Below are 26,095 nucleotides of genomic sequence, written 5' to 3'. Positions count from 1 at the left end.
AGCATTTCCCCGGTATCTCCACAGTAGTTACTATTAAAGTACATTTTACAGGTTCAGTGAAGTTAAGAAACTTGGCCAAAGCAACATGCTGGGTCAAGAAAGCTGATATTTTGCAAACCCAAAGATCTACGCTGTTAACCTCTACACTGTGGTACCTTTCACAAATATGATAACCCAGGGATGTCTTCCTTGGTGGTACTGAGATACAAGTCTGGCACTTGTCATTACACTTACACCTTGAGGCTTTTTATCGGTTTCTCCTTTCAGATGTAGACACTTTTAAAAGGGAGGAAGGTTATGGTTGAAGATAGGACTAGGGAATAGGAGATACACGTTTCAAGTCAAAACTTCTGCTATCAATAGCCAGGCAACTTTGAGCAACGAATCTATATGCTAAGAGCTCTGCTTCCTTATCTGTTGGGGGGGGGGGGAGGGGAGGATGAAAAATTGTGATGATTTCTCATTATTTGGATGGGAAAATGAGAAACTATGCTGGGTTGCACAGCTACTGAAACTATAAGCCCAGAATATGTTCTCCAGTTTACTGTGTTCACTTATAATTTGGTTCTCTACGTATTAGTCCTTAAAAGATGCCTATTTACAGCCATCATATTTAGAACTAGCATACCAAAGGTTTAGTTTTCCTACTGACCCCCTTTGCTTTTGCCTTAACTGGGCCTCTAGGTTGTCGTCATTAAGATGAGTCCTAACTGCTTCATAAGCTTTATAAACCTGCTTTGCTGGTTATGAAAGTAGGCTATAATGGGCAGTCCTGAAGTTAAATCTATTCCAACCCATGAGAAATTCTCTTGCTTTCAAGTATTTCACAAATGATGGGAATACCTATGGAAGCATTTAATACAAGTCATGCAGACCAAAACCATTCAAGAAATAATTGAGAACCTGTAGGAAAATAGATGGAACACAAGTCCGTATCTATATATTGTGATAAGCTTGGTTTTATAGTTTTCTCTGCAGTTCTTAATTTCTTCTGCTCTAAATTACAAGAAGGATAAAAGGCAGCTAGATGTAACATGAGAAGTGGAAGAAACTGGATAACTACCATCTTGACCCAAGGGTAAAAACCTAAACATGTTGGCCTATTACACACTAAAGAGCTTTCTAATAGTCAGCACACTAGGAATTGTACGTCCTCTGCCTTAAAGACGGCCTTGTATCCGAAGCCGTTTAAATTAATCCAGACAGTGTCTTCATTTAAGAGATAATCAAACAAGTTTAAACAATTTAGGCTAAAATACTGAGTTTTACTGTTTCAATGAGAATTTATAAGGCATCTTTCTGTTGATAATGACCTGTTAACATTTTTGTACTTCAGAAGTGTGTCTTGCAGGCATATTTTACTCAGCATAAATGATTCCCCCAAACATGTTAATTCCAAAGAAAATTAAGCAATTGGCTCCAAAACGTCAAAGGACAGAACATGATAGAAGGAAAAAAAAAAAAAAAAAACAACTATACATCTGAGGTTAAAATTAAAATGCTAGAATATGTTTTTCGTTAAAGAGTCCTGGACTGAGAGAACCTTCAGTACCGGGAAACTTAAATAACTTTAAGCTCTGCTATTTGTTGTTGGCATTGTTGTTCAGTGCTGTGTATCTGCTTGGAGTCACCTGTTGCCTTAGCAACAGGATATAGGAAGAGCTTCTCTCCACTGTTAACCTATTATTCCCGACCCGATGACAAGGTCACATAGTCCAGTGTTAAGATATAATCTTGAACAAGTTAACACTTGCTGTGGCCTTAGTGGTATTTTAGTTAATGGAATTTCAAGTGAAGTCTTTACGTGACTTTCTTTACAGCCTGAAAACAGCAAGGTGAAAAATGAAGCTCAAAGAGGTTGCAGCACGAGCTCCAGACAACAATGAAGCATAAATTAGTTCATCTAGAAAAACTATGGGATAATTTTTAGAACGAAAATTGTCTCTAACCTAGAAAATGAGTAGCTACATTTGACAATCCAAGTAAAATAAGGTACAAAATACAAAAACATCCAGAAAATACCCCTGTAATTTCACTCTTCACCCCCCGGCAAAATACCACTCATTAAAACACAAACTTGAGAAACTGCTAACTAGTATACTTAATAGTGGAGCTTTGACATTAAGAATATTAGTAAAAAATAATTTTGCCCTTTATTTTTAGATTGCATACAACATAGCTGGAAATGCCTGGGATAGATACATATATAAAACAAACACATTTTAATTCAGCATACTCTTTTAGAGTACATAGGACTATGGTTAAGTGTCACACAGTATCTAACATATGACTAGAACCAAGTTATATTAGAAAGGCCCGTATAGGATCTAGTTGGATAAAACAGAATATAGAAAAGGGTAGTACAACTAAGACAGTGACTCCCAATTCTGTACTTCAGTACCTGAAACATTAATATAGAAGATACAGATGAATCTGAATCTAAAGTGGTCCACTGACAAACCATTTTTTACAAAATTGTATCTCCCTTACAAAGTATGCACCTCCCTCATCCAGTAATTAGGGGTTTTCTGGATAGTTAGACTCAGAAAGATTCACTGCTTGGATGTCCAAAGTAAGTGATTATACCTTAAAACGTATTATTATTAGGTTGAACCATAAGAAATTGTCGCTTTTGTGGGTCAGAAGTGGTCAGCTGTTGGCAATTTCCTATGTTTCAGCATAACTGACATTTTCAACCAGCAGCTGAACACAGTTTCAAATTACCACCACTTGCAAAAAGTTTTACTATAGCAGAATGCAGTTATTGCTTTATTCCAAGAGTCCTCTGAAATTAAACCCAAATGCTATCATAGGTTAATTATGGGTTATAAGTGACTATTACACATTCAAGCATCCTTAATAAGAAACTAAAACTTAAAACTAAGGGGTCAGCAAATTCACTATATCAGGTATCCCTATAAAGGGTACAAGGGATCCAAACTATAAATAGCAAAGATAGGAAGACTGAATGAGACTTTACAATGAACACTCTACTTGCTACCTTCTGGAATACTGCTAAACCCATAGATCTAGTTCAAATCGAAGTTCCTGGAAACTTAAAAAACATAAGTAATTTTCCTTTACTCGTTTCCAATAATGACCAATCATCTGACATAGGACTTAACTGCATTATGTAACTAGTATTCCATCCACCTGTCTTTAGTAAACTAAGCTCACTGTAGGCACAGCCTATAAGAATACTGACTAGTTGGTTTCAACCTCAAAAGTCAATCTGTTTACAGTAATGTTAAATTAACATACCAACTTTGCAGACCATTCTCAGGTTAAACACCAAACTTATAGCAAACAGTAGCTACAAAAATACTTCCAAGGTGATGGATCCTAGCCACAAAAGAATGACTGACCAGAAAAAAAGAGTAAAACACCAGCTTAGTGTTTTCCTGTTTAATTATTTTGCTTACCTGTATATATCTATACTTGCTTTTTAAAGACTATTTACTTAAGCAATCTTCCTCAGCGTGGTCCTAAGCAGTGTCTCAGTGGTTTGAACTCACTACTTTGATATTCTTTCTCTCACCTTCACATAAAAATACAGTAACTACTTAAGACTTTTATGTATCCCTACTATAATTTTACCAACAATGACTGACCTGTCAACGAGAGGCCTAAGGCATCCCAAGTTTCAGGAAATGATCATTTTTACACCCATGTAATCTCACCTCTTAATTTGTAATTTAGTTCAGATATCATATATAATTATATACATATATATATATATATATATATATATATATATATATATATATGCTAAAACAGTATTTAACCTGCAGAGAAAGTTGGTGAGAATTCTCTTGCAGAGAATTGGTGGGGGGATGGGAGGGGGTCACAGAGGCTGGCAAATTCTCCCATAGCAACATTTCATGTAACTAATAGCCAAAAAAGATGCACCTCTCTCAAAGTTTGGAAGGCTACCTCTATAAAGAATAGTTACCTTTGGGGACTGGGCTTTTCACTTCTAAATCTGAGCATATGGTATTTTAAAAAAAGAGCCTATCATGATGCTATAGTATGTATTTTTAAAGGATATTGGGATTAGTCATTTGTAAAAAAATGAAATCTTAATATTTATATCCTAGAATACGGTTGTCAGTTCTAAAAAATTCCTTGGGCTAACTCCACTTTTAAGATGATTTTGTGTTTCTTCCTTTCTCATTGAACCAGTCTTTACAGAACAAGGAGGATTTTCATGAATAGATTCTACTACCTGGAAGAAAATGAAAAATCATTTTCTTTTTGCCATATTTACCAATTTGGAGATTACTGAAAATTCCCATACCTCAATTTATAATTCTACTATTGAAGAGAAGAATAAAAAAGCCAAAAGTGTTACTTGTTTTTAAAGTCCAAAGACTGCACTGTTCACACTACACCTTACTTTAAAATTTTCCATTATTAGGGTTTTAGGAAAAAGCATTTGATATTATCACAGCTTAACCTCACCAGTAATAAATCTGAGGGCTAAGGTTTATATACACTGACCTGACAAATATTTTTAGCTACACCCTGAATTATCCTTCAGTTGTAAAATCACTTAAGTTTTTTTTAATGCACATAACAAATTAACAAAAGTTATGCACATAAAAATACTTCTCAGATCCCAAGTGAACAAAAGGGCTCCCTCTTCTTGCTCAGTAGTCTTTATGTAATATTGTGGAGCAAAACCCTCCCACAAATCCACATTATCATCAAACTTGCGAACTTTTACTTTGTGTAAAAGTTTGTATATTCCTAACATTAAGCCATCTGGACAAAATATTTACAAAACAATCCAATCATTAATATGAGAACCTTTAAAGTTATTACCTTGAAAACCAAAAATCAGTGACATTTCTTATTTAAAAACTGTTCATTATACTTTATAAAAATAATGAAGAATCAAAGGCAAAAGTAAAATTCTGGATTTTACCTCACTGCCTTCCAAAAGTTGCCTATGACTAGAATTTTGTTACAAAGACTTTCCTAATATCAAATCTCTGAGACCAATTCCCTAAACCATTCTATTCTAACATACTAAATTTTTAAGTACTAAGACTTCAGAGGATTCATTACAAAATGACAATTAATATTTTAATACTATTTATGAACAAGTTTAAATGCATCTTAAAAAGCAATCAGAATACTACTCTAGGCCTTTAGGTAGGTCCAACTACTTTTCAACAGTTTGTTTAAAAAGTAGAAAGTTAAAAATCAGCAAATGGAAGATCAAAAGTTTATTTACTACCTGCATACAAAAACATATTGCACATCAAACAATCAAAACCAAAAAAAAAAAAAAAAAGAAAAAAGGGAGAAAAAAGAAAAGATACTCTACTGAAGACTAACATGTAGTTTATACAGAATAAACCTTCTGGAAATTGATCTTTTCAGTAGTTCAGGTTATGTCTGAATGGACATGACTAATTCAGTTTAGTGTTTTAACTAAAGCTATGTTTGATTTTTTAAATACTGTACACTTTAATAAATAAACCAAACAAAGCCTCAATGTAGAACAGTCACTGCCAATAACACCCAGTGTCCCTGCAGATGAGTGTTTAACAAATGTATTCCAGTGGTCTGCAGATTTTCCTCTACAATACAGCATTTTTAAAACACATTAAAACAGACCAGTTTCCAGACTAAAACTAATGAAGAAATTACAATTCAGTGCAAAATATCTTAGACTGCATTTCATTCTAGTTTTCCTCAGGTGAAGAAGTGGTTGCATATTATTAAAAATGTAACAAAAGCAGCTAATGCTTTCATAAAGAATATTAGGTTAGGGATCCCACCCCACCCACCTCCCCCCATCTCTGCCATATTTTGAAAACAAAATAACATTTCCTATAGCCAGCAACTTTTTTTAATGTTACATATACTATTCTCAAGGCACATCTGATGATATATAACACAGTAGGTGTCAAAGTATGTTTAACATATGATTTCTTCAGGATCCCTCCCCTTTCTGAATTCCAAATGGAGGAACTGAAAGTGCGATGGAAAGACTGGCGATCCATATTCTATCTTTGGCAAGCTTGTACAAGCACTATTGTAAAATGTAATGTAAAAGAACTGTAAACTAGGAACTTCTTCAGTTTATGAAACACCATTCAGGACTGCTGCGTCTTGAGTATTTTCTTCTTTTAAGGTATTAATCTTTTCTTCTCCTGGAGTACGCTGTAGCTTAGAAATTTCATCGCCAGAAGCACTAGTTGGGCCATTTATTGCCTTTTCTGAAGGACCATGCTCTTCAATCACATCTTTTGCCTGCCAAAGGGAGACAACTTTTTCAACTTCTTTATAAATAAAATCTATAACTGAGGAGGAAAATAACTACATAAACATTAATTAGCTAATAAATAATTTTAGTTTCACATACCACAATGATCTGAATTAAAACATTCTTAAAATTAAAAAAAGGGAAAAAAAACAAAAACAAAAACCCCAATGTATTCCACCTCTCTGGGTCTTTCAACTCTTTATCTCTAGTGGCTACCAATACATAAGCCACAGGAAGAATCTGTACCTGTTTATTGAAAACTTGCACCTAATTTCATTTTAACCACTGGAAAACTCACCATATAAAAAGACATAAACAGTTAATACCCTAAGTAAGGCAAACCACCACCTATTTACTCACCTTTTTTGCAAACTCAAATTTACGTATCAAATCCCTTAAAATATTTCAAAAAATTGAAACAAAGGTCTTTATCTACCACTAAGAAGAGGATCTATTCAGCCTATTGCTCCCCAAATTAAGGTTAACGGTTTCTATGCCCAGTATCTTTTACAAATGCTATTTCTAATTCTAATTGAAAAGTATTTCAGGCTCAAGCATGCATATCTTCAGTTACCTGGGGCCAAAAACAAAATCAAGAGTAGTCTTTAACTAAAATATTACTGGTCTAGTTGGGGAAACAAGTGATCATACAAGTTAAGAAGTAAAAATAAAACTAAACCATAACAAAAACAAAACCAAAAAAGCCAAAACCTACAGGTTAAATTCTCCTTACCATTTCTTTCTTGTTTTTAGCCAAAGTTTCCCTTGGGAGGTTTCTTTGTCTGCTCTGAGACTCAGCTCTAGAAATATAATCTGCAACTGTGACTGTTGAAGATGAGAAAAAAATTACAGGTGTTGAAAAAATATTTCTAAAGTTTATTTATGGATAAAGAGTAATTTTACTTTTAAAATAGACTAATGGTGGGTTACCCAATTTCAAAATTTTCTTAAGATGGGTACCACCTCCAACCAAAAATGAAGTTTGAAAAATATGCCTGTGGTTTGGTGCTGACTGTAGAATATTTCAGGCTGGACACAGAGGACGCCTAGATTAAAGTCCTCTTTCACAAGAATCCAGCCATTTGCTTCTGGTTAGTCTACAGTTGTGGGATAAGTTTGATATAAAAACCCACAACTAAGAATAGGAAATGCCGCATTCTAAGCCCAGATAGTGTTTGCACTTATGGGGGGGGGGGGGGGGGGGATGGGTAAATTGGGTGCAGATCATGGTGTAGCATGCGTCAATATGAAATTTTCATCAAACGTATAAAAACTTTATTACTCAGGTATTATTTAATAGTTCTGTTTTTGGTTTTTTTTTTTTTTTTTTTAAGCACAGTAAGATTTCCAAGTGTGTTTTATGGTTCCTTTTTAATATTTCACACTAGAAACTGTTCTGAGTAATATGGAAAAATTCAAGCAAACTAAAGATTTGTCCACCATCTTAAAATGTGGACAATGATCATGGTGGAAAATGTCCACCATTAATTCAGTAACTATCCCCTTTTCATGTTTTGCTAATCTCTCAAGGGACTGACCTATTTCCAATGGTGGTGGGGATTGGGGAAAAGAAGGGAAAAGACTAACCAAAACTAACACCCTGCCAGCAACCCAATGGCAACAAACTACCTCTGGTCTGCTGGGACTGGCCTCATTTTAAACCTCAGAACTCTCTCTCCAAGGACTTGCAACTTAGAATTCACTGATTTGAAGAAATATCAAAATAATAAGTCTCTTCCTTTCAAAGAATTTATTTTCTCTCAGAAACTGATGAAGAAAAATCCCTGATTATGTAAAATATGGTATAAATTATGGGAGCAAGTAAATTATGTAACAATTAAAACTTCGATAAACTTAAGTCACTACATACATGGGAGAACTAACCCATCAGGTTCAAATTACATAAATCATTTTAATATAAGACTGGACTGTATTTACAATTCATTTCTCTTAATTATGAATTAAAATGCTAACATCTTTATAAGATTCAATAATTTATAGAATTATTATATGAATCTTTTTAAATCTCAAGGAAAAAACTTAATTCAGAACTAATAAACATCTTTAGAAACACCACTAAAAGATGTTTCATGTCTTAGACCTTTCCCTCTATAAGAAACTCAATATGCTCATTTTGGAGCTTTAAAAATCATTTAAAATCACTGTAAATGAATCTATAAATAAATTTAATGGTTTCCAAAACTGGGGAAAGGGATCAAACCCATTTCTTTATTATGTCTACATATATGGAACCACAAGCATCCTAGGAAGTATTGTAGTTTGGAGAGCACCATGACGAATTCATTCTGTTTCCATGGTTCAGCCTTCAGTGACACCAGGAAGAACTCAGCTACCTGGAAACCTTGATGCACAGGCGCACATACTACTAAATCTGAACTTACGGTAATTCTTAGAACCATTCGCCCACTATGCAGACATAGAACTTTGATACAGTTTATCAATTAACAGGCACGTAGCTGGAAAGGTAAAAACCAGTGCCCATCCTCCACCAAACAGAGGTAAAATTAAAAATAACCTCAGTTGATCCAGAGAAAAACCTGTCTATAGCCAGATAATAGTCTGTTTTTAGTCCTCATAATGCAAGCCACTTAAAAGTTCAAAACAGATAAGCACTTATAAGATCTAGGAAAAAAATTGAGGCAATTTGTGTGGCGTAATTTGGACTCCAGAATTTCCTCTAAGGGATCCAAAATTAATTAATTGTACACCAGTACACTGCTGCACTTTGCTAAGTATAGTAAATACTCACTGCTTAATTAATACTAAAGGCAACAAGAAATTTTAAGCAAATATGAACAAATTAAATAACTGTTTATTTCAGAGAATGCTGACATTAACTTTTAGATAGACGCTTCCTTCCTAGAACTGCCGCCAGAGCAAAAGGAGAAAATGATGTGTTTGTTTCACCTATCCTATCTTCTGGGTGTGTGGGTGGGTGGGTGTGTATGTGTGTGTGTGCTGGGGGCAGGCTGAGAAAGGCAATGAGTTCTAAAGAGGAAATCAGTACTTCCAAAGAACAGAGTAAAAACAGGAATAAATGCAGTAGAGAACACAAATCATTGTCAAATTATTTAGAACTCCAATTACTCAAGTTTTGATTAATACCATGCAGAAATCTCTTCCTCTTCTTTATCAAAGCCTTTTATATTATTCCCTTTATGTCCGTTGACTTAGTAGTGAACCACCATCCACCTAGTTACTAAATTATGTTTTAATTTATCCTATCTCAAGCACATACTAGTAACTTAAATTTCCTTATTTATAAAGTATGGCCAGAAACTGGTATTCACTGCTATGCCAGCTTCAAAAACACAAACTAAATATAATCTCTTCATCCCAAAGATATTTCTAACACTAAAGAGAGAGAAAAGAAGATAAAAAAATAAGAAACATTTCCTCAAAACCTATTGTGACAGTATTTAATTTCTTTTAAATTTACAACTAAATTTAAACAGGAACTTTTTTCCCCCTAAGAATGGGAATTAATCCCCTTAATCAGTTTTCTCACATGTCTCGACAACCACTAAATTTAAAATACTAAGTAAAGATACTAGAATTTATATTCTTTATTTGGGGAAAAACACAAGAATTTGCTTTGGAAAGAATGCAAAATTGATTAGTTTAACAAAAGGGATTTATTTCTGGTGCACACAATTTCTCCACTGTGAATATACATGTGATTCTCTGTACACAAGAAATGGAATTATGTTCCAGATAGTATAGACACAGCAAACAAGTTTCTTTTAAGTTACTAAAAATTTTATCTACTTAAATTAACATTCTAAAACTAAGTAAGTACTATTAATTTGAATAGTTAGTAAGTGTAAGGGAAAAGGCATCACACTACAATAAACAAAAACATAACATGCATTCCTCTTATTAGGAAAAAGACACTTTCAAGTATTTTTCTCATTTATATTTTTTAAACTGTGGGTACTAGAACCCCCACAAAAATGAGGTGCTGAATCCAGATATAGTAGCAGGCACCATGCAAAAGCTGTCCAGTTTTGCCAATCATCCAAAATCACAAGCTACAACACAGTCCCTGGAATAGCAGGTCCCAACTCAAGTGTGCAGAATCTGCCAAGTGGACAAAATAATGGTCTTTTCAACAGTATTTTCATGTAAAAAAATTGAGACACAACATTAGTTCAATTAGACAGGTTACATTACGGTGTGAAGGAAGAATGCATTTTCTTAATAGTAGTCTTATTAGTTGAGAAAACAATTTATGCAATGCACATCTTGAATGTATATACACACATGTGTACATGTAAGTATAATATATTTAGAAAGCAGACACATGACATTTTTTTTTTCATGCTTATGACCTGGTGTTGTCAACAGGTCCACTCAAGTTACCTGGCTGTCTATCTTCTGCCTGACCCCTGAAACGACGCCTGCGGCTACGATTGCGTCGCTGGGGTTTTTTTTCACTATCATCTGTAATTGCAAAGTTCACCATGAAACTATTCTGACAAAAACAATGCAAAAAACAAAGCAAAAAAAAAAAAAAAATTTCTTGCCTTCAAATATTTAAGGGGAAAGAACCTTTTAATTAAACAGGAAAGATAAAACAATACATGCTATTCACAGGAAAAATACTTTTGGAGTTTTAAACATTCCTACTAGATTAACAGATGGAATCATCATCCAGAAATTAAGAGGGTTTTTAACTCTTGATTAAACAAACTCTAAGACTTAATTTGTCATTCAGGAATAAAATTTTCCTCTCCAACAGAGTTTAGTTTTTACCAAAGTTAATCACATTTTAGTGCTTTGGAAATCAATGCCTGCAAAGTATACACACTTCATTAGTGTCATTTATAATAATACTTAAAGAGGCAAGATGAAAGCCCAATTTTGGCTTAGAAGATTGAGAGTATTAAGTGCCCCGCAGTTTGAATATCTGTATTGTTTTAATGGCATTAAAGGGCACTTTAATAAACCCTCCCAGTTTCAAACAGTCTGGCTATACAAATCTGAAAACTAGACATTTAAGACAGACACAAAGCCATCTACCTACTTAAACACTAGGAAAAATTCAATTTGTGAATTGCATATGTTTGATTTTTTTTAAAGGCATCGTATATTAACAATAGTATACGGTAATATATATCTTTTCCCTAAATGCTTACATACCTAGCCCATTTTCATTAACTGAAGCTGTATCGGATTCAGTCATCCCATCCATCAGAACAGCATCTTCATCAGTCCTTCGTCTACGAGACCGCCTACGACGGTTAGTACTGTGATGAGATTCGCTGGCATCAGTGTCTGCAGTCTGATCTGATTCTGTATTATCAAGTAAGCTGTATGGATTGCTGTCTGGATCTTTGAGCACTAAATGCATGTCAGAGGCAAGAAATATTTGTTTAAGAGAGCTGCAGTTATTAGAAATGTTTTGACCTATATTGAACTATATCAATTAATAATAAACTTCAATTTTCCCCCAATAAAAATACATCCTCTGTCTTCAGACAAAATGTTTTCTGTATCACTATTTTACCTGAAAGATAACAAATATGGAAAAACTTTAAATGATGATGAAAAATTAAAACAAAATGAGTGAACACCTTGGCTTTCTACCATTTCTCTTGGACTTGTCTTAAAAACATTAGTAACTAGTATACTATTACACATTACTTTTTACATTCACATTCCTAGCTAATTCTGTATAGAGGCTAAAGAAATAAAAATGAAAACAAATATTCAGCTAATATACTTCCAAATAATACTCAACACCTGCACTCTATGACAGAACAGAAATCTATTATTACAAACTGAAGCAAGCAAAAGAAGTCTACACAAAAAAAGGCAAACTAAAAAGTTTGAAATTCTAACTGGTTATAGGAAAATGTGGGAATGAATGCTGACTAGTACTCCCATCTCCAGAAAGAAAAAGTATAGGTGGGATATGGTAGGGTAAGAGTGGGAAAGGAAAGGTTTGTAAGACATAATTTATAGGGGAAAAAAAATACCCATCTTACCTATGTGCATTATTGCTTCCAGCAATCAAATTATAGAAGAAATTCACCTAATCACGATTTTTCCTAAGTTTCCTTTGGTAACAGCTAGCAAGCTAGCATCTTTGTAAAAGACACTAAGTTTATCCATTAATCATAAACACTAGGTAAAGTACATTTACTTTCAAATTCAGCAAACTGTAATGTTAAACCTTGGTAACAGTGAGCAATGTTCTAAAATATAAAAACTATTTCCCTCAAAGTCTATAAAATAAACTTAGGACTTGAAGACTATCACTAGAACTAGAGAGTACTTTTTTAAAGGTTCTTTGAAAAATGTGATTTGATTCACTTTAAAAAAAAAATTAACAGTGGTTTTCCTACAAATTCCATACAATAATTGTTATGGTTATATCCCTGACAGTCTTTCCCCAGCCCATTATGCTAAGCAAGAACATTCTGTCAACTCCTACACCACCACTTAAGTTACAGCATTTAAATTTTCAAAAAGACAATGAGTAAAAGGTTTCTTATATCTCAAATCTCAGTCTTCTAGACACTCCTCTTTACAGGTGAATTCCTCAAACAATAAAAGATTTTTAAAGAAGGTGATTTCACAGTTTTTCCCTGTTCCAAAGTGGTGGAGTAGCAATAAATGCTTTTCAGTTGTATACAAAGGTATTTAGATTTCTCTATGGAGAAGGCAATGGCACCCCTCTCCAGTACTCTTGCCTGGAAAATCCCGTGGCTGGAGGAGCCTGGTAGGCTGCAGTCCATGGGGTCGCTAAGAGTCGGACACGACTAAGCGACTTCACTTTCGCTCACTGGAGAAGGAAATGGCAACCCACTCCAGTGTTCTTGTCTGGAGAATCCCAGAGACGGGGGAGCCTGGTGGGCTGACGTCTATGGGGTCGCACAGAGTCGTACACGACTGAAGTGACTTAGCAGCATATTTCTCTATACATTAGAATTATCTGGGTCTCTCTGGCAAACAGAAATATATAACCCAAGAAATTCTAGAGGGGAAAAAAAAATTCTAATTACCTAAGCGTTCAAAGTTTGAACATCTGACCAATGAAGCAGAGAAGTCAGCTCCAACTAAAATTACTCTGACCTGAATATTCTGGCTAAACTTTCACTGAGAGACACTCTATAGTGCTTTTCCTTATGATGTTGTTGTGTGTGTGTGTGCACGCATATATATATGTAGATATTCTACTGTTTTCCTGAGACAGTTAAGCAAAAAGAGAAACTTCCAAAAACGGGGGGCGGGGGTCCTGGGAAATGGATTAACTTTTATGAAATTATACTGTTTACAAAGAAAAGATTCTGACAGAGTATATAAAAGACTACCAGAACTGATGGAAGATTTGCCACCACGTGGTCCACCACGACCTCGACCCCCTGAAACACTTCTGCCTCTTCCTCCTGGGCGTCTCCTGCTGTCACGCTGATGCCGACTCTCTCGGTCATCTTCTCCCGCCAGTGACCAATCACTCAGCTCGTCTTTACGCTCAGATTCAGTTTCAGATGGGTTAGACAGCTCAGAGTTTGTACCTTGGGAAAGAAGAGAACATAAGCCTACTATATTTCTATTTTAAGAAAGGAGTGAAATTTTTCAAAGAATCTCTTGCAAATCATTGTTTAAATAACACTAATATATGAAAATGCATTTAATATGGAAAATATTTTTTAAAAATTTTGCCCACTTTTATGTCTTTAACAAATTGCCAGTGTAATAAAAAAAATAACCACTATCCGAGTATTTAAAAGCCAATTTAATGATATTTATAAAAATGAGTAACAATTGTATAGTGTATTCTATTCTATCACTTGATTTTAAGGAACACTTTTTTCCCCCACATTTAACATCTCTGAAATCAGGCTATTTCTTACAATTGATTGTCTCATAAACTGGGAGTGCAGTTTTAGTGGCTGTACATAAAATTTACCTTTTGCACAATAGTGCCTTAAGTTAGAACAATACAATATTTCAAATCTCTGAACAAATTTTAGGTTGCTCTGGAAAAGGATAACTTCAACCTGACAATAAGAGATGAAGCCATTACCAGTGAGACAAAAATTCAGCATAACTTTGAAAGTTAACTACAGACTATTTCTAATGACTGAATTTAATATTTTTTAAAAATGCAAACACCACAAAGGTTCTATAAAAGCCTACAATATCATATAAAATCACTATTTATGTGTCAGATTTATATGACCCAATCACTAACATACTCATTTCCACTTCTCTGTTAGGTCTGGGATGGCACCTTTTCATCCTTTCATCATAGAGCTATCCTATGCTTTTCAAAAGTTCATTTTACACCACTTAGCTTTTACAAAAGACTTACACTAGTATCTGTTTTCACAAACCAAAAGAAATCCAAAGAGGATTTTCACTAAAAAGGGCACGAAGAGAAAACAGCCTTCAGTATTTGCTTTGCAGCAAACCGCTGCAATTAAAAGAGGCAGAAGCACAGCAAGCAGGGAGAGCAGCACCCCCAGCTCCCGCCTCAGGAACTAAACTCAGCATCTCAGCATCAAGCCAACAGATCTTTGAACCGTACTGGTGAGCATCTGCGGCTTTATTTCCTGCATCTATTAGCAAGATGTGTCCTAAAGTAATTGCTTCTTCACTTTATGCCATTTCAGCTTACAAAAGGTTTCCCAGGAAAACTACTTTCTGATAATGTGGGAAACTATATGTGCAAATCTATCTCCTTAAAATTAAAAGCCCAGTTCAATGTCTGTAGCTTCAGACCAATTTAACTGACAACAGACATCTCCCCTCATTTCCTTAAAATTAACGTAAAATTAATAAAGTATTGCCATGTGTTGTTTTCTTTTTACAATGTGGATTTACTTCCATATTGGCTTACAGTAAAGGGGAGCTCTCTTGTACCTCTAAATGCCCACGGAAGCCTAGCAATGCACATAACAATTTTCTCCTGATAAATTAATTTACCGCATAATTATGAAGTTCCTATGCTAAACTCGCAAATAAGAATGATTTCAAGATAAACTAAAAATACCCCATATTAACTCCATAGTCATTTAATGAAAAAAGTAAAATACAAGAGCTCTTCAAGGAATAAAACATAAAGTTGAACAAAGCCTACCAACTTCCTTTCTCCTTTAAAGAGGACTCTTCTGTCTTTTTTCTCCATATACCATATAGATGTAGCTAGTAATGAATGGATTAAGAAAAATGTAGCAAGTTTCTAGTACTGACATTTGCATCTTTGTTAAGATGAGTCTCATACTAGAAAATGAATCAAAACACTTATTTTTTCAAAAGGATAAGAAAGAATTTGTTAACTGATGCCATGGTTTGGTGGAATAAGGGTAATGTATCATTTCATGAGTAGTTTAAAACAAAACAAACAATAAAGTCTTGGGAATTATAAAAACTTTTGTTGAATTTATTTACAAACCTACATACCCTGCCTGAAAACATTACCAAATTTTGAGGTTAGATGAGTATCTCGTTTTAAAAGGTTTTAACAAAAGATCCTATCAAATTATCTTTAAAAATACAGTGTAGTATTTAACTCAATATCATGAGCAAAAAAATTTTCATAGTTTTAATTTAAATCTAGCATTCAAGATACTTATAGAAGGTATCTAAAATCATAAATAGACTTCAGGAGATAAAGACAACTATCAATGTCAAAAAACAAAAAAAAGGCTAATGAACTGGTAAATTCTCCATTTTCTTCATATTAAACATTTCTGAGATGGCAAAAGGAACTTTGCAAATGAAATTAAGGTTAAGGAAATAGGTTTGGGGATTATTCTAGACTATTCAGGTGAGGCCAATTTAATCACATGAATATTTAAAAAATAGAGGACCATTCTCAACTATGGAGAACCAGAGAGGTGGCTGAATAAGGACTCTCTATAATCTGTTGTTGTTGAGTCGTTAAGTCAAGTCCGGTTCTTTTGTGACCCCATGGACTGTAGCCCACCAGGCTCCTCTGTCCTTGGGATTTCCTAGGCAAGAACACTGGAGTGGGTCGCCATTTCCTTCTCCAGGGGATCTTTCTCACCGGGGATTGAACCCATGTCTCCTGCACTGGCAGGAGAATTCTTCACCACTGAGCCACCAGGAAATCCCATCTACCTATAATTACTGGCTTTTTAAGATGGAGCTTGAAGGAGGACCTAAGCCGAGGAATAGAGGTTGTCTCTAGAAGCTGGAAGTATCAAGGAAACAGATTTTTTCCTAGAGCCTACCAAAGGGAATACAGATATGCCAACCCTTAGATTTCAGCCCAGTGACATTAACGTCAGATTTCTGACCTACAGAACCGTACAATAGTACTGTTAAAGGCTTTGAATTTTTAATTTGCTGTATAATCAACAGAAAACTAATGCTCTGTTGAAGTCATCACAATCATTCCAATCTCAATTTTGTAAAATATTAGTTCATAAATCCAGAAATTAGGGAGGGGGCTACAAGAAATAATGATCCATAAAAACAATCCCATTTGTAATGGCTCCAACAAATAAAAATTGTTTTCTACAGAATTTTAAATCAGATTTCCCTAAAACTTCTAAAATCACCTTATGAAGATGGTTCACATTCTTTTAAATGAACATGTATGCTGAACTTAAAATTAATAGCTAAAGTACCACATTTTATCAAATCTGCTATGCCATCCATTGTAGTCACAATATTTTTTGTGCCACTTAAGAAAATCCTGCCAATTACAGTTCTAAGACAACATCCATTGTAAAACACAAGTTCAGAGATGTTAAATTCAGAAAATGTTCCTTATATAGATTATATATATATTCCTCACCTAAAAAATCTTCTGCCATTAAGTAGACAAGAACATCTATAATCAAATTCAAATAATTTTTATTTCTCTGGAGCCCATTTAAGTTCAACAGCCATTTCAGAAAATACAATGTTTAGTTTGAAAAGACTCAGAAGTAAGAGTGCCATCTACTGAACAATTTGCATAGCGTTCTTCAATCCAAATGTTATTCCTCTACCTTCTCATTTAAATTTATTATCTACTGTCAACAAAAGCATTTTGCCAAAGAGGGACCTCTCATCAATAAGCTGACTTTGCAGAGGCTTATAAAATTCTTGGATGAATTCATCAACCAAAAAACCAAATCTGATTATTTGCACTAGTAATTTGTACCTCTAAAATCATTCAGTATGTACTTATCTCTATTTAATTACTGTCTTTTGTATTAAATGTGTTTTCAGTACCGCAATTCTCAATCCTTCACATAACACATTAACTGGAATTCTTCTTTTCAGGTTTCAATACAGGGTTAACTTTAAAATAATGAAAAAGTAGGAGGGGGAAATTACCATTCAACTCTACAACAAATGAAATATAGTACCAAAAAGACTCTGACATCATTAGATGATCCTTCAGACATGAAATATGGATGTGGAATCTGTACACTATAAGCTTTCATGTATTTTTATTTTCCCTAAATGCCTTCTATTCTGGAAAAGGCTTATGAAATATTTTCCCAAAGCATTTTGGATGAACATAGGGGAGTAGAGAAGAGAGAAGAGGAGAGAGAAGGGAACAGAAAAATCAGGTCACTGCTAAGATCCAAGTCCAAATGTAGAAAAATGGAACAACTCCAAAGCTGAAGAAGAAGTAAGAAATTTAGGATTAGAGAATTGTTGACCATCACCATCCACAGGCCCCTTCCTACATGGGTTAAGTCCCATCTTCAAAGTGAAATGTATCTTAGAAAAATGTTCATTTATGTTAATTAAGTTCTAACTTTTAAAGCCCTCATATCATTGAAATCCTATATTTCACAAAATAATTGCAGATGTGAGGTATTACTATTCAAACTGCCAAGTGAACCAATATAGTGTATTTTAAAAACTAGTACAGATTTGCTATATGTAAATATAGCACAGTGACTAGTGTATTTTTTACTTTTTACTTTTCCTAAAGGATAAACAAAAGGTAAATCCTGGTAGTATCACCACTATCACTAGGTTTTTATTGGAAAATGTATATGATTGTACAAGGAAACTATCTGAGAAAACCAGTTGTATATATATTTAAATATTTAGAATAAAAATGGTCATGAGCTATGAATTTAACAAAAACTTGTTTCATTACACAGCTACTTGAACACTACAAATCTTGTACAGTCATTAATATAAAATACAGTCACTACTATTAAAACATGTACCTCAGAACTATCTCCTATCCTCAAAACCAAGATAAAGTGATGAACTGAACAATAATAACCAAAATGTATTGAAGCACCTAAACTACAACTACTACCAAAAAGAAAAAAAATTTTTTTTTACCATAACCGGAGGTGTAATTAGGGCCCCGACGACCTCTGCCTCTTCCACTATAAGACCTAGAACCTTGTACAGAAGAGACGGTACTTTCATCAGTGGCATATCCTTTCTCTTTTTCAGGCCCTCTGGTGGAAGAAGGTCTGAAACCCATACCAATCTGTCGAAGTTGTTCATCAATCTGTAGTCGTTCCATTCTTAGCTGTTCTACTTCCTATAATGAAAATGAAAAAGGATAAATCTTACATGTATTTCTTTGTCTTCTTAAAGCCTAGAGTTGAGCTATACTCAGGTCCTACCACTGAAAGCAGCTGTGATCTTGGGCAGTTATTTGGCAATGTAGACTGTATTCCTAGTGAACATCATTTACAAGGTCAATTCACCAAGCATTTACCAAATGCCTTAGCATCATGTGCCAACCATGCTAAGTGCTACAGGTATACAATATAGATAAGACAAGGACTCTTCTCCTTCAGGGCAATGTTTACAGATGAGTATTAGAATAACCTAGGGGATGGTTAACAGACAACTGCTGAAATAACCTACTTTAATAGCTAATTATCAGACCTAGTCTTCAAGGAGTATCAAACTCTGCTAAATGAGGTAAAGTACCACCTATGACAGGTATTACTAATAAACTACTTTCCTATCAAAATAGTGACAACTGAGTTGTGGTCTAGCTGAACTGGTAGACTTGGTCATTCAGAGACTGAGGTCATTACAGGATGTGAAGGTAAGGTGTCTAGAGAAAGCTCTTGGGTAAAAAGCAGTAGAGTACTGGAAAGACAAATTTTTCAAAGAAAGGAATGACTTAATCAAGGGTGCTTTGAAAATATTAACAAAACAATTATCTCAGTGACTAAAAGAAAAACACAACTAGAGACAGCAGTCGAAGTACCATAACCAACAAAAACACAGCAGGAATAAAGAGAATAGAAAATGACAATTCCAATTTATAATAATTTTAGGGTATTTCTTTTCCAAAACCTTTTCTCTTTATTAACCCAGATAGGAGTAAAAAACAATGGTTAAGAGTTATCAAATGATATGTATGGAGGTAGTTCATGTGATTCAGGGAGCACCAGTAACCATCACGTGCCAACTCTGCTAAGGGCTACAAGTATACAATATAAAAAAGACATTGGACTCATCTCCTTCAAGGGAATGTTTACAGATGAGCATTAGTAATCAAGAAAGCCCACATCATTCCCGGTTCTATCTCCTATCGGCAACAACGTTAAGAGTGGCCATGTCTTAAACAGAAGGAAAGAAATATAAACGTTCAGAGGAAAAAAGAAAAAATGTACATGAGGCCAATCATTTTACTATGGCAAAGGACCTTTTAATATTTTCACACAGAAAGGGAAATATGAAACTGAATTAACAAAAATATTTAAAAATTTACTACAAATACTAATATAAAATTAAAGTTTAATGTGTGGAGGAACATGATATAAATATGAACACTGTACAAACCTTTAGATAAGCAATATGATACTCTAAAAGCACTTGCACATTTCCAATGCTTTCTTTAGTGCCAACAAATACAAATGGAACCATTCCCTGTAAGAAAACAAAACATCCTCAGTATTTAGTATTTATGTCCTCTAATTCAAAACCAACTTTCAAAGAAATTTTCCATCAAACTGGCATGAATTTACAGATCAGATGTATCTTTAGTAGAGCTTGCCTTAAAAACATAAAACACATTGGGCAGGTTCTCCCTGTAATATATGCTCATATACCAAAACTTTCAACATCTGTATGTTGGAAGTACTTTGTGACCATTAACAGAAGTATCATTTACAAACTTTCAATATTTACACAGTGTAAAATAAAGAAATTACTGATATGGACAAATAGTCACCTTAGTTATTAAACCAAATGAAAGGATTAACCCTGACCTGTTTTACTTAGTTGAATTTCAAAAGACAGTTTTAAACAGTGAGAAGGAAGGAAAGTAAGATACCTAAATGATGTTTGTTTTTTCTTTAAAGAAATAAACTTCCAGCTTCCTATTGGCTAAAGAAAATGAACAGTCTAAGGAAACTCACCCAATCACTTTCAATGTCCTTCACTTTCTTGATTTTACACAATCATTCCTGACAGTTATTTAAATAACCTGGCTTAAGAACTTTGGGTTCTAAACACAGAATTAAGTGTGGCTCAACTTTTTATTCTATATAAGAAATCACTATGTGACTTATTTTCAAAATAATTTTTTAAAAATTTAATTAGTGAATTTTAGTATGGGAAATTAAAAAGAAGAAAGGCACCAAGGCAGGTGCTAAAGCCACAGTACAGAGTACAGCTATCAAGGAGCTTAAAGCTGTAGTGACTCTAAAAGAAGTAATTACAACTAGGAAGGCATGAAACAAGGGACTCTAACTTAGGCTTAGGAAGTGAGAAAGCCTTGAGCTATCCTCAAGAATTCACATGCAGAAAACAGAAGATGCAAAGTGAACGAAAGATAGGAGGGGGGGGGGGAAAGAGCTAGAAAGTTTTAATCTGTAATGTAATTCTAGGACTATATTATTTATGTTCATTTTTAAGAAATACCCCTATTCTACAGATGAGAAAAAAATGTGCCCCAAGTCATAAAATCAGCACCTAACCCAACTGATTTCGTATCCAGTTACCTAATTCCAAATAATATCCACTTGTTAACTGCCATAATCTATGTTAAAGAAAAAGGTAAAGGGAACCACAATTTCAGAAAAGATACTAAACGTTCCTGTAATAATCTCACTGTAAAGTATTTGTGGAGGTGATGGAATTCCAGCTGAGCTATTTCAAATCCTAAAAGATGATGCTGTTAAATATGCCAACAAAATGTGGAAAACTCAGCAGTGGCCACAGGACTGGCAAATGTCAGTTCTCATTTCAATCCCAAAGAAAGGCAATGCCAAAGAATGTTCAAACTACTGCACAACTGCACTCATTTCACACATTAGGAAAGTAACGCTCAAAATTCTCCAAGCAAGGCTTAAACAGTACATGAACCAAGAACTACCAAATAGATGTTCAAGCCAGATTTAGAAAAGGCAGAAGAACCAGAGATCAAATTGCCAACATCTATTGGGTCAATGAAAGAGCAAGAGAATTCAAGAGGAACATCTACTTCAGCTTCATGGACAACTCTAAAACCTTTGACTGTGTGGATCACAACAAATTGTGGAAAATTTTTCAAGAGATTGGAATACCAAGCCACCTGATCTGTCTCTTGAGAAATTTGTATGCAGATCAAAAAGCAACAGTTAAAACTAGACATGGAACAATAGACTGGTTCAAAACTGGTAAAGGAATATGTCAAGGCTGTATACGGTCACCCTGCTTATTTAACATATGCAGATTACACCATGCGAAATGCCAGACTGGAAGAAGCACAAGCTGGAATCAAGACTGCCAGAAGTATCAATAACCTCATATATGCAGATAACACCACTCTTATGGCAGAAAGTGAAGAGAAACTTTCAGAAAGTGAAGTGCCTCCTGATGAAAGTGAAAGAGGAGAGTGAAAAAGCTGGCTTAACACTCAATATTCAAAAAACTAAGATCATGGCATCTGGTCCCATCACTTCATGGAAAACAGATGGGGAAACGATGGTAACAGTGAGAGACTTTATTTTCTTGCGCTCTAAAATCACTGTAGATGGTGACTTCAGCCATGAAATTAAAAGATGCTTGCTCCTTCGAAGAAAAGCCATGACCCCAACCTAGTTCAGTTCAGTCGCTCAGTTGTGTCTGACTCTTTGAAACCCCATGCACCGCAGCACCCCAGGCCTCCCTGTCCATCACCAACTCCCGGAGTTCACCCAAACCCATGTCCACTGAGTTGGTGATGCCATCCAACCTTCTCATCCTCTGTTGTCTCCTTCTCCTCCTGCCCTCAGTCTTTCCCAGCATCAGGGTCTTTTCAAATGAGTCAGCTCTTTGCATCAGGTGGCCAAAGTACTGGAGTTTCAATTTCAGCATCAGTCCTTCCAATGAACACCCAGGATGGATTTCCTTTAGGATGGACTGGTTGGATCTCCTTGCAGTCCAAGGGACTCTCAAGAGTCTTCTCCAACACCACAGTTCAAAAGCATTAATTCTTCGGTGCTCAGCTTTCTTTATAGTCCAACTCTCACATCCATACATGACCACTGGAAAAACCATGGCTTTTCAATATGCTGTCTAGGTTGGTCATAACTTGCCTTCCAAGGAGTAAGTGTCTTTCAATTTCATGGCTGCAATCACCATCTGCAGTGATTTTGGAGCCCAGAAAAATAGTCAGCCACTGTTTCCCCATCTATTTCCCATGAAGTGATGGGACCAGATGCCATGATCTTAGTTTTCTCAATGTTGAGCTTTAAGCCAACTTTTTCACTCTCCTCTTTCACTTTCATCAAGAGGCTCTTTAATTCTTCTTCACTTTCTGCCATAAGGATGGTGTCATCTGCATATCTGAGGTTATTGATATTTCTCCCGGCAATCTTGATTCCAGCTTGTGCTTCCTCCAGCCCAGCGTTTCTCATGATGTACTCTGCATATAAGTTAAATAAACAGGGTGACAATATACAGCCTTGATGTACTCCTTTTCCTATTTGGAACCAGTCTGTTCCATGTCCAGTTCTAACTGTTGCTTCCAGACCCACATACAGGCTTCTCAAGAGGCAGGTCAGGTGGTCTGGTATGCCCATCTCTTGAAGAATTTTCCACAGTTTATTGTGATCCACACAGTCAAAGGTTTTGTTACGGTCAATAAAGCAGAAATAGATGTTTTTCTGGAACTCTCTTGCTTTTTTGATGATCCAGCGGATGTTGGCAATTTAATCTCTGGTTCCTCTGCCTTTTCTAGACCAACCTAGACAGCATATTAAAAAGCAGAGACATTACTTTGCCAACAAAAGTCTGTCTAGTCAAGGCTATGGTTTTTCCAGTGGTCATGTATGGATGTGAGAGTTGAACTATAAAGAAAGCTGAGCACCGAAGAATTGATGCTTTTGAACTGTGGTGTTGGAGAAGACTCCTGACAGTCCCTTAGACTGCAAGGAGATCCAACCAGTCCATCCTAAAGGAAATCAGTCCTGAATATTCATTGGAAGGACAGATGCTGAAGTTGAAACTCCAATACTTTGGCCACCTGATGTGAAGAACCGACTCATTGAAAAAGATGCTGATGCTGGGAAAGACTGAAGGCAGGAGAAGGGGAGGAACAGAGGATGAGAAGGTTGGATGGCATCACTGACTCAATGGACATGGGTTTGAGTGGACTCTGGAGTCAGCGATGGACAGGGAAGCCTGGCATGCTGCAGTCCATGGGGTTGCAAAGAGTCAGATGCGACTAGTCGAACTAACCCCACATAAGTCTGTAAAACCTTCAGATTTGTTTTCACGTTCAATGCTTTGAAAATTAAAAAGTTTTATTTAGGCTTTTAGCTTTTCTTTAAATATTAAAAGATACAGCAAAACAGAATACACGCATACCCACACAGCAACCAGATTAAAACTGAGCAGCATTGGTTTCTTTTAGAGTAAGGCACAGTGTGCCCTCCCCTTCCTCTCTTTTGTATCCTAATCTGTTTGATAATTTACATAATCTATTTGGTATCTTTTAACAATTAAATTTCTGGTACAGAAATTCTGGCATAGAAATGGGAGGTAAAAATGACCAAAACTACAAAGTAAAGTGTAATAATTTATGAAGGACATCCTAAAAGAAACAGCTTGCAACAAGGTGGTAAATACTGGAAAGCAGCTAGGAATAAGTCAAGCTAAGGGAAGACTAGATATTAGTTATCAAGCTAAGATATTTACAATTGAGTCATTTAATGACCCTGTCCAGTAAACACCTTAATCTTCAGACCAATTCTAGCCAGCAGTTATAAGCCAAACTGCTATTGTTGTTTAGTTGTTAAGTCATGTCCAACTGTTCTGCAACCCCATGGGCTGTAGTCCACCAGGCTCCTCTGTCCATAGGATTTCCAAGGCAAAACTACTGGAGTTGGTTGTCATTTCCTCCTCTGGGGCTCTTCCCAACCCAGGGATCAAACCTGCACATCCTGCACTGGCAGGCAGGTTCTTTACGACTGAATCACCAGGGAAGCCTGGTATGCCAAATGGGTCACCATTATTTTATACTTAAGTATATAAACAGAGATAGTGTCAATTATAATAGTATGACACCCCTGATTTTAATGGGGTCATCACCCACCCTCCAGGTGGAGTATGGTGTTTGCTTAACATGAAGTTAAAATTACTTAAGGTTTACATCAATTTTTAAAGCTGTGTAGGATGTAATCAATCTCTAAGTATCCATTTGCATAACAGTCATTTGTTTTTCCTCATTCATTTTTATCACCACATCCTAACTAATTAAAAGAATCAAGGAAATGGTATCTTTCACTGGGGTCTTTACAACATCCAATATGTGGTGTGAGGCTGTTTATCTTAGAAAATATAAAATATCTTCAGTTTCCTCCATGTGTCTTTTTTTTTTTTAAAAACAAAACTTACTTTGTCCAATAAGCAAACGAACTCCCCATTTACCCACTGTGCAAAACTGAAGAAGTTGTGAATGTACTGCTTTCTGGGAGATAATTTTGGGAGTGGGGGAGGGGGAAGTCTTTGCCTTATATTCAGACATGTAACTATAAAGAGTTGACCACCAGAGCCACAAAGCTTAGTGATGCTTAAAGTGGTGGATAAGAAGTTTAAAAAAAAAAAAAGTACTGTGGACAAGACATTAACATGTAACAAAAAGACTGAAAAAAAATTTTCAGAAAGTTGGCATCAGCTGCTGCTGCTAAGCCACTTCAGTCATGTCCGACTCTGTGTGACCGCATAGACAGCAGCCCACCCGGCTCCTCTGTCCCTGGGATTCTCCAGGCAAGAATACTGGAGTGGGTTGCCATTTCCTTCTCCAATGCATGCATGTATGCTAAGTCACTTCAGTCGTGTCCAACTCTGTGCGACCCTATGGACAGCAGCCCACCAGGCTCCTCTGTCCACCGGAGTCTCTAGGCAAGAATATCAGAGGGGGTTGCCATTTCCTTCTCCAATGGCATCAGAATGACTTTCAATGTTAAAGCTTAAAGATTTCAATTAAGAAATGGTCAGAGCTTACAAAAAAAAAGTCAAAGAAGTGTTATTAAGAATTCCTTCACAGCCAACTGTTTTGTTTAGAATACCAAATTCTTTACACTCTTAAGTACAAAAAAAAAAAAAGAACCGATAAGATTATCAAACTAATGTCTTTTTTTTAATCAAAATTGGCCTTTTTACTGAAGCACTGAGAAATAGAACTTAAAAAAAATTCCACTGCAGAGTGAGAGTAGTTCACTGGATATAACTTTCTTAAAACAATTTTCAAAATATAAAAGACTGGGTGGTGGGGGGAGCACATGAAGACTATGTTTTAAATACTTACATCTTCTCTAGGTAGTTTATTTTCATTGTCTCCTTCAATTCTCACCCGAACCACACCAGATTTGTCTACTATTTCTTGAATAACTTTGCCATTTTTCCCAATTACTTTTCCTT

The 26,095-nt window shown here is 35.4% G+C and overlaps 1 protein-coding gene across 5 annotated transcripts in view; it reads right to left on the bottom strand.

The window, feature by feature from the left end:
* Positions 1–2,134: 2,134 nt before the first annotated feature.
* FXR1 (FMR1 autosomal homolog 1) overlaps positions 2,135–26,095 on the bottom strand; it is a 71,227-nt gene continuing 47,266 nt past the window's right edge. For 2 of the 5 annotated variants that reach the window (XM_061166642.1, XM_061166645.1), the window contains exons 11-17: positions 25,983–26,092; positions 20,048–20,134; positions 18,578–18,785; positions 13,618–13,821; positions 11,441–11,641; positions 7,011–7,102; positions 2,135–6,264 (exon numbers count right to left, since the gene is read on the bottom strand). In XM_061166642.1, coding sequence (XP_061022625.1) covers positions 6,094–6,264; positions 7,011–7,102; positions 11,441–11,641; positions 13,618–13,821; positions 18,578–18,785; positions 20,048–20,134; positions 25,983–26,092 — 1,073 coding nt within the window. In that variant the 3' untranslated portion in view covers positions 2,135–6,093. Of the gene's footprint in view, positions 6,265–7,010; positions 7,103–10,660; positions 10,742–11,440; positions 11,642–13,617; positions 13,822–18,577; positions 18,786–20,047; positions 20,135–25,982; positions 26,093–26,095 lie in introns of all 5 variants that reach the window. The other 3 variants (XM_061166646.1, XM_061166643.1, XM_061166644.1) reach the window with 3 other exon arrangements.

This window comes from Dama dama, chromosome 19 (genome assembly GCF_033118175.1).
Source record: "Dama dama isolate Ldn47 chromosome 19, ASM3311817v1, whole genome shotgun sequence".
Classification (NCBI taxonomy): domain Eukaryota; kingdom Metazoa; phylum Chordata; class Mammalia; order Artiodactyla; family Cervidae; genus Dama; species Dama dama.
The sequence above is the reverse complement of the archived record's forward strand: the minus strand, read 5'-3'. Positions and strand labels throughout refer to the sequence as shown.